General features: G+C 38.7%; 1 protein-coding gene across 13 annotated transcripts in view; it reads right to left on the bottom strand.

Annotated features, from left to right (window-relative positions):
* The window catches only part of LOC104560303 (protein bicaudal D homolog 1), a 304,772-nt gene that overhangs the window by 140,440 nt on the left and 147,862 nt on the right, over positions 1 to 16,470 (bottom strand). For 3 of the 13 annotated variants that reach the window (XM_062010546.1, XM_062010555.1, XM_062010585.1), the window contains exons 6-8: positions 10,105 to 10,256; positions 3,798 to 4,005; positions 2,548 to 2,710 (exon numbers count right to left, since the gene is read on the bottom strand). In XM_062010546.1, coding sequence (XP_061866530.1) covers positions 2,548 to 2,710; positions 3,798 to 4,005; positions 10,105 to 10,256 — 523 coding nt within the window. Of the gene's footprint in view, positions 1 to 2,547; positions 2,739 to 3,687; positions 4,006 to 10,104; positions 10,257 to 16,470 lie in introns of those variants that run through there. The other 10 variants (XM_062010536.1, XM_062010565.1, XM_062010576.1 and 7 more) reach the window with 6 other exon arrangements.

The following is a 16,470-nucleotide window of genomic DNA, read 5'->3' as shown; positions in this document are numbered from 1 at the left end:
AGCTACAGATTCCCAGTTACCACAACACTGTGGAGCTAAAGAAATGACAGGGAAGCCCACACTTCATATAGATGAAATGTTCATCTGAAGGAAGTAGTTTAGAAATCTATACGAGAGGAGCGGGGGGGGGGGGGAGGGAGAAAGCTAAAACCTGATTCCATTGAATTTAGGCTTTAATCATTCCTACTCCACTCCTGAGGACACAGCCTCAAGCCAAGCTATACTCTGCTCCACAGTGATTGGATTAGGATGCTGCTTTTTTGCAGCTTTTCTGATGAAGCAGGTGTGGGATGCTCCATTTCTTGCTGGCTTGCTTGACAGCCCAAATCATCTGAGAGCAGGAATGCTTTCTGATACAAGGCTTTTAAACATTCACTATAAAAGCAGCAGAATAAAACCCTTCACTGTTCCTTACTTTCAGGAAAGAGATAATTAGACAGATGGGGGGAAAAAAAATGTACTTAGCACAGTATTCCTTTGATCAGTTAACAACAGTAAGAAATCTTCCAGAAACTGATAGAACAATGATGAAAAATTCTCTACTTAATCCTCAGCCTGATTCTAACATGGACCCTGCCAATACTGGAATCTGAGTACTCATAAGAATTTGTAGTTTAAAGCTTTCAGTCTCACAGGCTGAGACTAAGGTCATGTAATGGAATAAAGTTCTGAAAATATATTCAGAAAGCTGGGACTGTTTTAGCTGCATAAGGGCAATTGTAAGATAAATCAGTAATACTATCTCAAGACTCTTACACTCTGTATATTTAGAGATATACCTGCAATTATACTCCAGACAAATATTTCCTGGAGAATTCTAGTTTTCAGACTGCTTCATCCTTTGGCCTCTGTTACTGGAAAATGTTAGAGATTATGTCAGTGTTTCTCAATCCGTGGTTCACACATCTGTGATGCTCCATATCAGATGCACAAAGACAGTTACAATCCAGAGTTCCAAATTCAAAGATCACATATCTTAGCATTTCCAAAAACAATTTTGCAATACAGTATGTTGTGCTTACCAATCTATTGAGCACAGTTCTTTTAAAATCGTTAGTTGCTCTAACCACCAAACTGCAGTTACAATATACAGTCAGGGTTCTTCACATAAATGTCAACCAGTCCTTGAATTAAAATTTGGTTCTCCTCGGCCTGTCACTCTTGTAAATTGCATATGGAAAGTACAATAACAGTTAGAAGATTCTCGTAAGCTGTATGGTAGAAGATTGCCATTTTTTGGGCCTAGATCCTCACATTTCCAAACTGGGGCATTTAGCTATATGGAAAATTATGGTCTCTCAAGGTCCCTTCCAACCTCTACCATTCAATGATTCTACGAAAATGGAAAATACAGTCCCTATTCTTCAGAGATGTAAAAGTCTACTGGAAAGAAAATCATCCTTATTCTGTTGCAGGATGAAGAGGAAAGAATGTGAGAGACACTACTAGTGTTTAGGAAGCAGACTCCTATTGATGGGGTAGGAAATGAGCATGGGGTCTTCCATAGCCAACAGAATGCAAAGGAACTGCTGGAAGATCAGTACCATTTATTTGATGCATTTCAAAGTCTTTGCTTCTTTCCCTCTCCCTGGCTGATTCTCCCCGGGAGTTAGTATTTTGATTTATTTTCTGCAACACTCCTTAGGAAAATGTCTTGTTTAGACTCTCTACAGTTTCGCACTTGTCCTCTGAGGGGGTGTTACTCGCATGGCACCACTTAAAGGAGTTTGTTATATTGCTGGCACTGAGTGAGAGATATAACTTACTGTAGGGTATTGCTCAGCTTTCCCGAGTAAACATTTACTTGAGTAGAAAACACTATGTGGGTTTTATATTTTATACTTATTCTTTTTGTGTATAACAAATTTTAAAAGACGGAAAATGTTTACCACCAAATGAGAGTGTGCACATTTAAAAGCTAAAGGTTCTGCTCAGGTGCAGAAGCAATTATTAGCTTGTCTGTCAGGATAAGGAAGATGACCTTTGAAATAGCATTTCAGTTTGCATGTCCTTTCTACATCTTGTTCAAAAATTTTCGCAGGAAATGAAGAACAAAACCTTCCTGCAAAGATAAGCTTTGTGACTCAATTGATATAAGTTAAGCCTGCTGTGAGTTTAACATTACCCTTTAGAAAAACCTGATCGAATGCTCCAGGGTAAGTAGAAGATGGATGCTGCGTAGGCTCCTGCACACTGCCAATCACGCCTGTGCTGACTCCTCTGTCCCTTTGGGTTTCTCTCTTCAAAGAAGACTACCAACATAACCACTAGATTAAGCACCACCCAGGGACAGGGCTGCAGCCCCTGTGGATGCAGGTGGGACTGCACTCACCTATACTACAGAAGGACTTTCCCCACTGCATCTGGAACCAGTTTGGGCCACTGTCAGCAGAATGTCATCTCCTGTCACAGGTGAGAACAGGAGGAGACATTTTGCTTTTCAGGTCTCAAGAAGATGCCCAAATTAGATTGCATCTGCAGTGCTGGGAGGGTCCCATGCTCTGCTAACCACTCAGCACCACATGCACCCAAGGAAAAAATGTTTACCTGGTATGGCCACGGTTAACCTTTTTTCCTTGCTGAGACGGTGCCCATGGATGAATTCACTCATGGAAGGGGGGCCCCTCAGAAGATATGATTCTGTGGAGGTGGGATGAGGGGGAGCTCTTAATAATTTCTGGAGATAGGTCCCTGAAGTCCTGGGATGGCTCTGATCACAAAGGGAAGGTGAGAATAGTCTTGCAGGAGATCCAAGAAAAATACATATGGAAACAAAAGAGTTTTACTTTAATTACCTTTCAAAGCCTCATGAATGACAACATCATGTTAATTTGCTTAACAGGTAAAAAAACAACTACTGTTGCCACCCAACATCGTTTCCACAGCAAGGCACCTTGCCTCCATTGGAAATCCTGGTTCATATTAGGGGAGGAGGAGATGAGGTTATATCTCAGCATCCTGGAGTAGACATGTACAAGGTTCACTGAATGTTCTCTTGCCTTTGCATTGTGACTAGAGCATACAAGAAAAGGGAATGATTATCTAGGACTTCTCTAGCAGATAGTCCTCTTTATCTTCAGAACTGTGGAGGTCTCCACACCTATAAAGCTTTAGCAGAGCAGTCACAAGACAAGAACTCACTAATTGAACAGCAAAATATTTGCAACAGGTTATGAATGGCAGCCATCCCCCCTCAAAAGGTTGCTTGCTCCCATGTAGAAAAATTGATCTGAGTGAACACGTCCATTTGTTTCGCACTGATGAAGAACAAGCGAGCATCAGAGCTTAACCAAAGAATGCAGTTTCTTTTGTGTTAAGTGCTGAAATGCTCATAGAGAATAACCTTTTTTTCATTTCAGATGCTCTTTAAGGAAAACCTTAAGGAAAACTTGTTAAAGAAAATACATTCACACTAATATTAAAGACATACAAGATGCACTGAGACGCTGACAAAATCTAGTTCAAAACACAGCTTTAAGGAGGAGGAAATAACATAGTGAGTAGGTGGAACAGAACCACATGTTACCAGGCTTTGAATTTCATGTTCATATCCTCCCCACCTCCTTCTCCCCAGTCAAAATACCAAAAAAAAAATTAAAAAGGTAACTATAACATCTACAATTCAGTGAACGACTTTAATGAAAGTCTGGCCACTGCACTGTACTGTAAAGATCACTGCATGCATACCTTTTCCTCTGAGTGCCACTGCTGACCAGTAAGTTTGGTTGCTGTGGGCCCTGACTATGCAGGAGGAAAGTGTCTATGCTTGGCACGGTGGCTGATGCCTCCTCACTTACTTTAGGGCTGCCGATCTTGCTCTTTCCCAGCTTGCCTTTGCTGCGTCGGGACTGCTCATGGTCGAACTCTAAATCCTCCAGTCGCTGGGTAAGGGCAAGTTTTTGCTGGATAGCCATGCGCAACAGAGAGTTTAGGGTCTTCTTCTCATCCTCTGCAGCTGCTAGCTGCCTCTGCATCTCATCCAGCTGCGTGACATACTCATCACACCTGGGAAAACAAACAAGGCAGAATTCTGTGGAACCAGTCTGAGAACCAACCCTACCCATGATCGTATTCAGATCCAGTCTTGGATGCAGACAGCCTGAATTGTTCTGTTCCAGTTTTGAATAAACTCAGACTTAGATTGGAATACCAACATTTCCCATTCAAAATAAAAAACCTGATCTATAATATCAGAGTAATCTATGACCACTTAAAATATTTCTAGTGCAGATAACAAGTAGGAGGAGAAATTTGAGATTACGTCTGGGCTTGACCACAAATAACAATTTTAGGTGCTGGTTCTGCTCTCAACTCATTATGGGTAAGAATGTCTACTAATTAGACAACACTATTTTCCATAGATAGCAATATCCACTCCAGCAAAATACTACAGAAAAAAAATAATGAAAAAAGACCACAAATATTTTGAACGCTTGACACAACAGATTTTGTGAAAGAAGCAGCCCTCGCTTGTTTGCCTTTGTTAACTGATTAAAGAGGTGTTATTTAGGAAACCTCACATCTGAAGTTATTTCATATTTACTGTTGAATCTCTTGGAGGTGTGCTCATATATTCATTGCTATGGTTACCCTCAGTTTCTTCGGTTTGCATGAAAAAGGTATCGCTTTCATTTGCTTTAGATTGCTGAGACAGACTTCAAAATAAAACTACCTTTCTCACGATTTTTATTAGCATTTAAGACCGACTTCAGTTTAATTCTGCTTATAAACAATAATTTCTAAAGTTAACAGGAAGAGCAAGGCATTTCAGGATGGTCTTAGTCACTTTTTGAAGTGAAATAGCTTGTTTGTTAACAATAGACCACCTAATCAGTAGGAATCAAGAGTAATAAATGTGTACCAGTAGTGAAATGATTCACAGATAGCAGTCCTGTCTGACCATAGGACATTTCTGGCAACATCCAAGAACTTTTCATGTTAAATGATGCAGCTTTCACCAAATCTCTTTCGCATATGATCTGTACACATCTAAATACCTCTGTTGTGTAATTACGTTAGTGTAATAGATGAGGATTTAACTTTATCTATACTGCTCACAGGAAACAGAGAAAAAAGTTTTTGTTCTGAAAAAGTATCATGCAATAAACTTTTGAATTATTGCAAACTGAGGGATGAAACAAGTTTCTCTGAAAATTTAATCTTCTCCTTGGAAAACAGAAATAAAGTACATTTGAAAATTCATAGTTATTCTTCATATAGAAACATTTTTCTATATTGCAATCTCCTTTTGAATAATTCAGGCACTGGAAGCAAAATTAATAAGTCAGACATAGTTTCATCTACAGTTTCAGTATTATCTTTCTGCTGCAGGACCTTAATAAGCATGACTGTCTGTCTTTATTCAAGCTTTGAGGAATGGAGATATTTCTGAAACACTGGTTGGCTTAAAGCCAACCCGCACACCTATATTTGCTCCAAGCCATGAGTAGTCTATTGATTCTTTAGCCAGTTTCTATGACAGAGACTTTAGAAAGAAATCAGCATTCTGGAGAATAAATTTAATTCATTTGAAATTACCATAATGTCTGCATTATCAGAGTTTTAAAGGCTCCTTTTTGTCACCAGATGGATCCTGTATCCATCCTTCTCATTCTCTTCTGCTTTCCTCTTCACCTAGGAGATACCTTTTTCTTTGCAAAGATGTTAACTATCAAAAATTTTAACAAGTAACACCTGTAGCATAGCGTCACCAGAGGAGCAAAGTGCCTCACTTTAATAAACCAATAAGACAATTTTGGTTTTGGAAATAGACTGGTTTTCCTGACTTTAACATGTGTTATTGGTATGTTAGGCATCTGCTTTGTAAAACAGCATAACTGAGCAGTTAAGAAACATAAACTACATCAAGATGATATTACTAAAGTAGACTTAGAAAACCTGCTTTCTGTTACCGGCTGTGAACTATAACAAGCTGGACCTAGAAATGCGGATATACTAGGCCTCCTACTTGAGAAAAAAACACCCACTTTCCTTAACATATTTCCCGACTGTTCTGTTTAATTATATGCCCTTCCTAGAAGTCTCCTCGTAACAACAGCCCTGCATTTTTGGCAGTTCACTGTAGTGTTTGGAAGGTTCCAGACATCTGACCTCCACCATTTCTCGAAGTTTCCTATTATTTTTCACAAACATACGGTCTATTGTTTGTGTTTTGTTACTTAAGCCTGTATCATCTTTTGAGAAACAGTGTTCAGAAAGGCTAAACCTAAATCAGTGAAGACCGTGATTAACTTTAGAAACTGCTGAATTAACAGTCTCCATTCTCCTTAAAGTCTGCAGCAGTGGAAGTTATTCCATGGAGCAGGAGTTTTCTGCCTGCGGCTGTAGAATTTGCTTTCACTGAAATATTCCCTGCTTCATGCTGGTGTGGAATAAAGAGAGAATTGTTTCCAATTATAAAAAGACAAAAGCATTACACACAACCATATTGCCTTTTGCCCATACATTTTATAAACATTCATGAAGTCTCCCAGCATATAGAGGTAGAAAATGATTAAATGTTCCCAAGAGAGATGACTTATGGCACAGACCACTGCAGACCAAACAGGGCTCCAGGATACACCAGGGTTCTGAACAGGTCTTTCAGAATAGTAGTGAATCACAAAAGTTAGATTATGTCTTCCTGACTTAGAGCTCTTTCCCAATGTCTCCCTTGCCCCAGGACGGCTGTAATCTGCAAGTGAGTATTAAATAAACAGCACTGTTATCTTGCTGTCTGCTGGTCTACTTATTGCCAGAGAAAAAGCCAAGATTTCATCTATTTCTCATTTATCTTCTCTCAGAAAGGAAGCAGACAGACATATAAACCTATTTGTTTTGTATGAACTGATCCATGAAGCTTATATAGGAGTTAAGAGATTTCTAGTTTCATCTATCTCTCTCGTCTAGGAATGGAAACCAAACACCGAGTCAGGCTTATGTGTAATTTAGGTAACATAAATCATAGGAGAGCTTAAGCTAAAACCCAGTGACACTGACAAATCCCTGCTCCAGATGTATAAGCATAATTCTCTTCTGCTCATAAATGTTTTCTCATCTAAGATAGCTCAAGGACTTGTCTGAACTTCCTAGTCCATTTCTTCAGGGTTTTTTTTTTTTTAAGTACAAATCATAAGAAAACGCCTTGATGGATGGAGAATAAAATTAATGCACAGAGAGACGGGACTGTGGCAATATAATATTTCTTGCTCCTTTAAGGTATCTCTGTTTAAGGCTGGGAAGCATATGTAGGGGACAAGTAAAATTAGCTTTAGGATCCTGCTTTAAAAGTAGTTCCTTTTCTCCTTCAGCACTAGACTTATCCATTCCTCTCCCAGGGAAATCCCTAATCCATATGAGAAAACTGGTGGCATAAAGAGCATATTTTTTCATTTGCCCTCTGGATGACTGCTGGCCACCAGCTTCTCTGCCTCCCAGTCCCACAGCTCCCATCCTGGGCCAGCAACTCACAGTTGGAATGAGGGAAAATGACAGGAGGGGCAGAAAAGGCTGTCACAATTTTTTTCTGGTCTGGGACTACCAGAAGCAGCCCAGAACAAAGTGAGAATGCTCAAGGCAGGAGCTCCAAATTTGGTGGGAATCGCAGGGCCCTGGCATAGAACAGGAACTTCAACTCTGCTCTATCAACCCTGTGCACCCCATAGAAAAGAAGGTTTTATACTCTGTTGCTTTCTTTTTCTCTTTTAAGAGAGGTGTTTGGGGAAAAGGGAGTTTGAACTGTACTGAAAACACATTCTTTACAGATCTGAAACAAATTCAGAAAGGGATCACAAGGCTAATGAAGTGAGAAGGAGGAAGCTGTAGAGATTAGGTTGGGGAAAAGACAATACCAGAAGGAAAAAGAACAAAAGTAGAGGTACAAACAAGACAGAAGGACTTTTGAGAGGGAGGACAGAAGAACTGAAGAAAAAACTTAAAGAATGGAAAGATGCACAACAGTCAGGATTGCTCCTGCTTTCTGCATAGAGGAGTTTTAGAGAAAAGTGTCATCTTTGCTGTTCAGAGCAGAGACAGGTGTGTTGTGCTCTCCTTATAACATGGTATGACCTTTATCCAGTGCACTTGAGGACAAAACTATACAGTTCAACATCAAAATGAATGTCTGTTTGGGGACCAAATGAATAGAAAAAGAGAAGTGAAAGAGAAAAGATATTGCTCTATCAAACAGTATATGAAATAATTTTCAGATCTATAATAAAACTCTACTATCAGAGGGATGATCTCCCAACAGTACAAATTCAAGAGTAAGTACCATGTGATGAAAGATAACCATGGAAACCACTGTTTCAATCAACAGAAGACTAAAAATTATATATTTTATGCTGAAGATTGCTATTGCATCTAATGCTACTGCTGGAGAATCTTACAGTCTCGTATTTTCAAAAAGCTTTTTTTTTCAACAGATATCTACAGTATATCTGCTCTCTGTCATTTAAATAAATGCTATGCCAAATGGACTATTCAGAATGAGTCAATGATTTGATCATTTGGGAAGACTGATTTAATTATAAAGGCCATTATATTCCAGAGTAAGGAAGGAAAAGGAACATTTAACAACAGAAAAATCTATATGAGCACATTGACGTGCAAGACCTTGCAGTGAATGACTTTTTATAACTGTGATTACAAAATACTGGGCAAAACTTATGACCTCAAGGACAGGGACACATTCCATAGGCCATGCACTGAGGGCCTAATCAGTGCTGCAAGGTGCTGCTTTGCATTATGCTTATGATGCCACTCCTCTCCTCTAGAGTTAGTAACCTTCCAGGTAGTCTTACAGAGTTGGTAGATTCATGTATCTTCTAGGGTAATGGGTGAGCTTGCAAATAAAGGTTGACACACACATTTCTAATACACAAAATTTTTCTCTCTTGAATAAAATCTTTAGATGCCAATGAAAGCAAAGGAGCTACCTTGGTTCATATCACCTGCTGAATTGGTTTCTCATTTCCATCACGGCACTACATGTACTCTTCTGACGATGAACCTATGAAGAATTTGTACACAATACCAAAGTAATGGCATGTAAATGTCCCTTCTCCTTCCTTTCCACGTCTCCTAGCTGCAGCTGCAACTGTCACTGAGCAACAAAGGACCTTAAAATTCTGGAAGAGATGAGATGGTACCTATACACCACAGGGAGCACTGGAGAAACCTTGGCATGAGGCATAAGATGTCTTATCACTTAAGGAATAAAGCACCAACAAGAAATCTGTTGTGTTTGACCAAAAGGAAAAAAAAAGCCAACCTTGCTATAACAGAATAATATCCTGGATATACTGATTTCATCGTGTGTTTGGGAATGATGAATTTTTTGTCAGATCTTTAAATTAAACTAATTTTTAAGTAACCTTTGAAAAAAAGCAGATAAAGCCAAAAGCTCTTCTAAAGAACGTGTAGGAGAAGACAAGATGAGAGATTGTTAATTACTGTCCTGCCAGGAGGAACTATGTTATAGAACATAAGTGAAACTTTTATCCTGTGAAGGAGATGATAATAAATTTAATATCACAGCAGGAGACAATAAGAATTCATGCTGGAGTGGGAAACTGCTGTGGCCTCACAATTATTAGCATTGGATTATAGTGTAGGCTGGTTGCTGAAACGGATTTTACTAGAGGTAAGTAATAAATCTCACGATAATGAAAACATGGGATTCTGAAGATCCTCGTTAACCACATGGTAGCTTTACCTGACAGAATCACTGTGCACTTCTGAATGTGAAAATCAACCACGTTTATCTACTATTTGATTTCCACTTTAAAAAGCTCAATAAATGCAAATATACTGGAAGCATATGTTGGTACTGATAACACTTTAGTCAAGGTTGCATTGACATTGCTATTCTCCAGCTTTAATTTCCAAGACACGCATCTCAGTAGCACTTGAAACCTTCCAGGTTTTGCACAGTGCGCATTCTAAGACTCATTCACCTTCATCCAGCAAACCTCTAACCTTAAAGAAAATAATTTGTGTCTCTCCTCCTAAGAATCCGACAGACATGGCTAATTCTGTTCTCACTTAGCATACACATATTTACTTTTACAGTGCTGAGCCAGATGGTAAAACCATTTCCTTTACCTGGTTGCAAACATTGCTCTCAAGGATGAGAAGGTTGCTGCGTCTTCTTTCAAAGCCTTTAATTCATTCCGTAATTTTGTCATGGTTTCAGTCACCATTGCTTTTTCATTTTCATATTTATTCTTCAAATTAGCTAGTGCCACTTCAGCTGTCTGAAAACAGAAAGATATATGCTTATCAGACACATATCTGATACCAGTTAAGTTCCCATGTTTGATTTTACTTTTGATTTTCTTCTTCATTCATAAGGTAAAAGAATAACTCAACACCTTAAATGTCTCTGCAAAACTGTGTGGCTGTATGCAGCATATTCAGGTAACTAAGCAAATTAGTAAATCTTAAGGAGATGCTACCATGTTGTTTCAGCTCTGTTAAACACCCAGGTGTGTCCCCCAACTGTGTTGCAAACAGGATACCCGGCACTTGAGACTTGGCCTCTGTAGCCAATGTGTGAACTGTTGAGTCTCACCTCTTGATTCCTGCCAGTTGAGGTTTTCCTTGGGTGAGGTGAATGCTAGGATCCACAGCTTGGGTTTATGCCTTGGCACTGGCAATACCTACCATTGTGCAAACCAGCATTATTTTGTCACTTTAACCACTATCAAAAAAGTGTAAACTACAATTTTCACTTAACAGGAAAGCAAGGATTTGTAGTCATCCTATTCATTGATTTTTTTATGCTCCCTCATTTCTTTTTTAAATTTCAGTCATTACATTTCTTTAGTGTACTGCCCTGCTGCTTTTAATGATTACATTTATCTTATTTTTGCAAGAATTTAATCTTCTGCTTTACCTATGAAGTTTAGTATATTTTTGAAGTTATTCAAAATAAAGTTTTATAGAGGTTTTATACCTACTACTGCTGTGAGACATTTAAAGTTGTTGCCATTGAATGAGATGAAAAAAGAAGTTTCTATTTACACTTACAGCAGGGTTTATTGATGGTTTTCACTAAATTTATTGCACAAAACAAGTTGCAGCATTTCATATTGGCAATCAGTTTCCCCTGTTGATCCTATGGGTTCTTGAGCCATCACCAGGGGAAAGAAGCGTAGAATATTAGTTTAAAAAGCAACCAGCAAGGAGACATGACAAAAGATGGAAATAGGCAGAAACCTACATTAAACTCTATATTTCTGAAACAATGCATTTTCTACTAACAAAATCTCTTAAGAGGACATATTAGTGCCTCCTACTACAATACTATTCCATTTGTGTCTGAGGAAATAGTACAGTTAGAAATGGCAGCATTAAAATAATTCTTGTTTTGTTTTTTAATTGTACATTCACCAATAATGTTTTCTCTATTTTCATAATCATTTATGATGAAAGAGAGATACCAAAAAATGACTAGTAACTACATTTTAAATAAATGGGGTTTTCTATGCTGAGTTTGAAATCATCATCAATACACATTAAAAAAAAACCAACCACTTAGGGATATATTCAGATAAATGCAGCTTTTCTCAACTGGCTGATATATGCTTTGCTATAACATATGACAGTAGACACCATCCTGTGCTTTGGCATGATAAAATAGAAATCATTAACTTTCTGGTTTTAGCCATCAGCAAAAATGTACACTCCTAAATTCACATGCTGAAGGAGGATTAACTATGTTGGATAATATTAATTTTTTAATGGAAATCTGAGAAGCGGTGTGTCAGAGGCCAAAGTCTTAGTTAAGAGATAAAATTAAATCAGATTGATTTAAGAATTTTTAGGTCACTAATGAGGCAGAAGTGATTTATCAGAGCACAGGTAGAGTCTATAGCTCAAACTGAGCTCTGTTTTGCCCCTAAGGCAGGAACTCAGATGTCTTTGCCATGTAAGAGAAATACAGCCCCATGTCCCTTAATCCATCATACCTCATCTTCAAATACAGAATTCAGGTAAAGATATTCCTTTGTTTAAGAAAGAAAATGTGTTAAATATATGTTCTAGTAAATGCTAGATTTTTTACAAATAAATTGTTAAATGTATTTCAGCAGTAGGATTACACATTCCATGTAAAGTCAATAATTCACACATCAATGAAGCTGTGCACAATGATCAGACAGATCCCTACATTTTAGTCTGGATATCAGAGTTAGTTAAATGGACATATAACACTACAGAATAAAAAAAAAACTTAGAAATATAACTGACTTGGTGAATAAAGGTAACAGATGAAAGATTGTGTAAAATCTTCCAACTTTTTCTTAATTATTATTAGCATTTTTCATAAAACCACATAGAAAACAAAGCATTAATTTCTTAACTTATTGGAAGTTCCTGGTGATTCTCCATGCATCAGACAAGCTTTTGGACAAACCCCTCCACATGTTATCAAGTCTCCCTTTCAAAAGTCTCCTAAGTGAAGAATAAATGGGCACAATGCTCAAGTAGAGAAGCAAATAAAACTAACGAAAGTGAGGGTTTAGTAGGCAAGAGAAAGAAGGGGGAAGCAAGTAGGAGCAACTTCTGTTGGAAACCTGCAGCTGAGGACAGGAAAGCAGCAGTGCATTGCTTTAGCCACAGCATGCTCAAGAAGTCCTTGTGAGAGTCAATGGGCATCAGGCATTTCAGGTGCTGAGGTTATCTACAGCTCATTAATTTCGGGCTTGGATGCTGGGTGAAGCCAGCTGCTGTCAGACGCTTTGGCTCAGGAAATACCATTTTACAACCCAGCTAGGCCAATATATATTGGCTATCTGCAACCAAAGGAATAGTTAGCCAGACTTTCCCCATCCCTACCCTTTCCACACCTATGCTTACTGGAGTCAGTCTGGGGAACCTGAAGAAGTAAAAACTCACTTGAAGCACCCTGAAGACAGAATGTGTAAAGAGGAGTAGAGCTTAGGGAAGAAGGGGAAATTGGACTCCATGTTTCAGAGACATGTCCAGTCACTTCAACTGTACTGTTAAGACTGTGTCAACAGTAACAGGGACATCATGAACTGAAGCCATAACTTTGTATTTCTCTTCCAGCACCAGCTCCAGTCTAAATTATTTCTGTTTGCTTTCCATCTCATCTACTCTCCAAAATTGTACCCATTGAGCCACATGTGGTTGTGCCTGAAACCAGTTCAGCTGGAAAATCTATATTTTTAAGACCTGGAGGGAATGATGGATTCAGAGAGTGCTCTGAAAGGAAGGACAGGGCTAATGAAAGTCTGTATCTCTGAGTAGTGGGTACCAGAAGGAAGCAAATGCCTAGGATCCAGCTTTATTTTTAAAGGCTCTTTCTGAAGCCTTTGGTTTTAAGCTGTAATTGACTACAGAACTGTATCAGAGAAACTTGACATAAAAAAATGCAGCCTCTGAGCAACACACATGGAAGTGGATAGCACAAGAAAAAGATGAAAAAAAAACAGTGTCATTATTCTTCAGTGAATTAAATAATGCAATAAGACATGAGAGTGGCTAATGACGCTAACAGTGGACCAGTCATGCAAAGGAACTAGGTGAACAGACTAACTAGCTACTCAGTGAGCCACTTGGAGACACATGATTAATCCCTCACAGACCACATAGCATTTGATGTGCAGAGGGTGGCATCTGGATCCGATAGCAAGGCCTGGAGGGAGCAGAGAGCTCCAAGACCTAGACTCCTGCAGAGTGTGAAACACTATTCAGGAGGGGAGAGCTGGGATACACAGAGCTCTCAGCCCCCTCCTGTCCTCAAAACCCAGACACAAAGCCACAGAGACTGAAGTGGGCACTCACCCAAGCCCCAAGACTCCAGGCAATATCAGAACTAATGCCTTTTTCATTCTCCGCCTTATCCTTACCAAAGAGATGTTTGCCCATATCCATTTGCCTACAGTAATCCTGAAATCCATGACGAGACTCATTTTCTCTATGTAATTCACATTCTAAGATGAGTTTGTATCCCATTAACTTTACACTAGCAGTGTGAGAAGCAAAAAAAAAACCTGTTGCTGAAACAATATTAAGTTGTACAGTGGTAATTATTTTTTATCAGACACAAACAGAACAGTAGCCTGTTCTTTTAGTGTAGAAATTATATGTGGTACTGAATCTTTCCATCCACCTTACTTTCCCAGAAGAAATTCTACTGTTTTCTGTCTATTTGTTTATAGATAAGGTATTGTATGTCTAGAGTTATCAAGTTATTTATTTCTTAAGGACTTCTATAGGTATCTCAGTCATGGTAGCTGTAGACACCATAGTTATAGCAAATACGCATGTGAAGCTCTTGCTGACTCAAGTCGTTTCCACCAAATCATTTAGCTATGAGAACAATCAATCATTTTTCAATCAGAACTTCAGGATATTAAATTCCCCTCACAGGTAGTTTTGCTTTCCGTGTGGTATCAGAAATCAAAATGAAAACTATTATTGAACTGATCCTAAAAGTTATTATATCATTAATTTGATATTACTTTACAATTTATACTACTTGTTAATGCTAATGCTATTCGGATTTGCTTCACAAAACTGGTGCTGACACAGTAATTACAGCTACGAATAAATGGATACATAAATCAAGACAAGGTAAGCAAGCAAGCTAGCAAGGTATATCTGCTTTGCTGTCTTGAGCAATTGGTTTAATAATTCTTTTTCCCAGGCTTAGGCTGGCAGCTTCTCTGAGCAAATCTTGCTCGATTTTTCTATGTTACAGAGTTTTGTGTAGTCTGCAGCTCACCCTAATAGTAAAATATTTATTTGAAAATGCTACTAAAGAAAACAAAGCTAGAATAAAAACAAGTGTCATCAGATATGGGAAAGTGCTTTAAAATAGACAACAGCTTGTCAGATTCAAACAGGAATTTGTTGTATGCTGTAAAGATTTAAAAGGTGCTACTGCACTGCTGGGATGCCAGGCCCACTGCAACAGAAGGGCACAGAAACAGATTCCCCTCAGGGTTGCGCTGCAGCTGGGTAAGTAACTGTGAGGAGAATCGAACACAATTCAAGTCTGGAGGCAGAAATCCCTTTTGCTCTTTTTCTCTGCCAGTGAGCAATTTGCCCCTGTGCACCTAGGTAACTGAGGATGCCAGCGCACTGTGACCCAGTTCACTGCCAAGAAAACATCACGACTGGTTCTAATCCGATGCTGCAATATTTCTGGTGCTCGCTAGAGAGCAGCCGTGCTTCCCTGGTTAAGAGCGTGACCACTACTGAAACACAGCCCGGAATATCAGACACAGGGGCCTGCTACTGGTCTTCCCCCTGGATCTGAATGGCGAGATGCTCTAGAAAGGCCGGGCCTTGGCATTTTTATACAGCGTTTGGTTGTGCTCATCTTGCTATCGAATACTATTTCAACCACAAAAGCTTCACCTATAGCACTTCTGGAGTGCTAATAGTAAGGGGCTTTTTTTTATGTTAGCCTTTCTACAAAGCAGACATGCTGTGAGGAGACTCAGTGTGGGCCAGGGCACCCAACCCCCAGGCTCTCTTTCACAGAGACCTCCCGCAGCTCTCCTTTCCTGCCTCAAGCACCAGCAGTGTCTTACCATGCTGCATAAGGGATGAAAAGACATAGTTTCATATTGATGTCAGCTTTATTATGGCTTGGGGAAGTTTTTTCACATTTTAAAAAATAAAAATGATCAAAATTCTAGGTCTTGTGTTTCCAGGCCAAATGTGAAAGTCTGAACCAGGTGGCTTCTGAGAGGAAGAATTCAAGGAGATGGATCTTGACTCATGTTTTTTTGAACGTGAGAAGCTAGCAGTACTTCTAGCACATAATAAACGCCTCCACCCTGCACCCCTCCAACTTTAAGTATCTCCTTCTCCTTTATATTAAGTCTTTAAAGTTTGATGATGTTAATACTTGGTTTGCATGAACAGTATTGCAAAGATTCTAAACTCAGTTGTACAGTTACCAATACTCATGGTGCTATCCAATCAATAAAAGCTCAGTTAATAACATGTTGTTACTCAGCAAATCTATCCATTTCAGCAAATATGCATTAGGATGGTGCTTTATTTCTGACAGCAATAAAATAGCAGGACTGAGCTAGATTCTCTGGTAGTATCAAAAAATAAATGATAGCTCTTTGCTAATGGAAAAAAAATCTTTGGAATCTAAACCCATATACCTCAATTACATCTTAATTACATTTTAATTACATGGAAAATCCACATATAATTACTCAGAGCTATTATTGCTTAGTTAGAGATGTTATTTAATTACTTGAATTAATATTTAACTTGCTGTATTAGAGAGGAGGAAAAGCTATAAAAGTCTCAATGTATATTGAAATAATGCTGCCATTTTAAAATCCCCAGTACTCTAGAAGTGCAGTCACAGATCCAACAATCAATTAAACTTGAAACTGTAGCTTCAGACTACTTGACTATTGGGAATTTTGACAATGAAATCCCATCACTGTCACCAGCTAAGAGTATCCT

This window comes from Colius striatus, chromosome 1 (genome assembly GCF_028858725.1).
Source record: "Colius striatus isolate bColStr4 chromosome 1, bColStr4.1.hap1, whole genome shotgun sequence".
NCBI classification, from domain to species: Eukaryota; Metazoa; Chordata; class Aves; order Coliiformes; family Coliidae; genus Colius; species Colius striatus.
The sequence above is the reverse complement of the archived record's forward strand: the minus strand, read 5'-3'. Positions and strand labels throughout refer to the sequence as shown.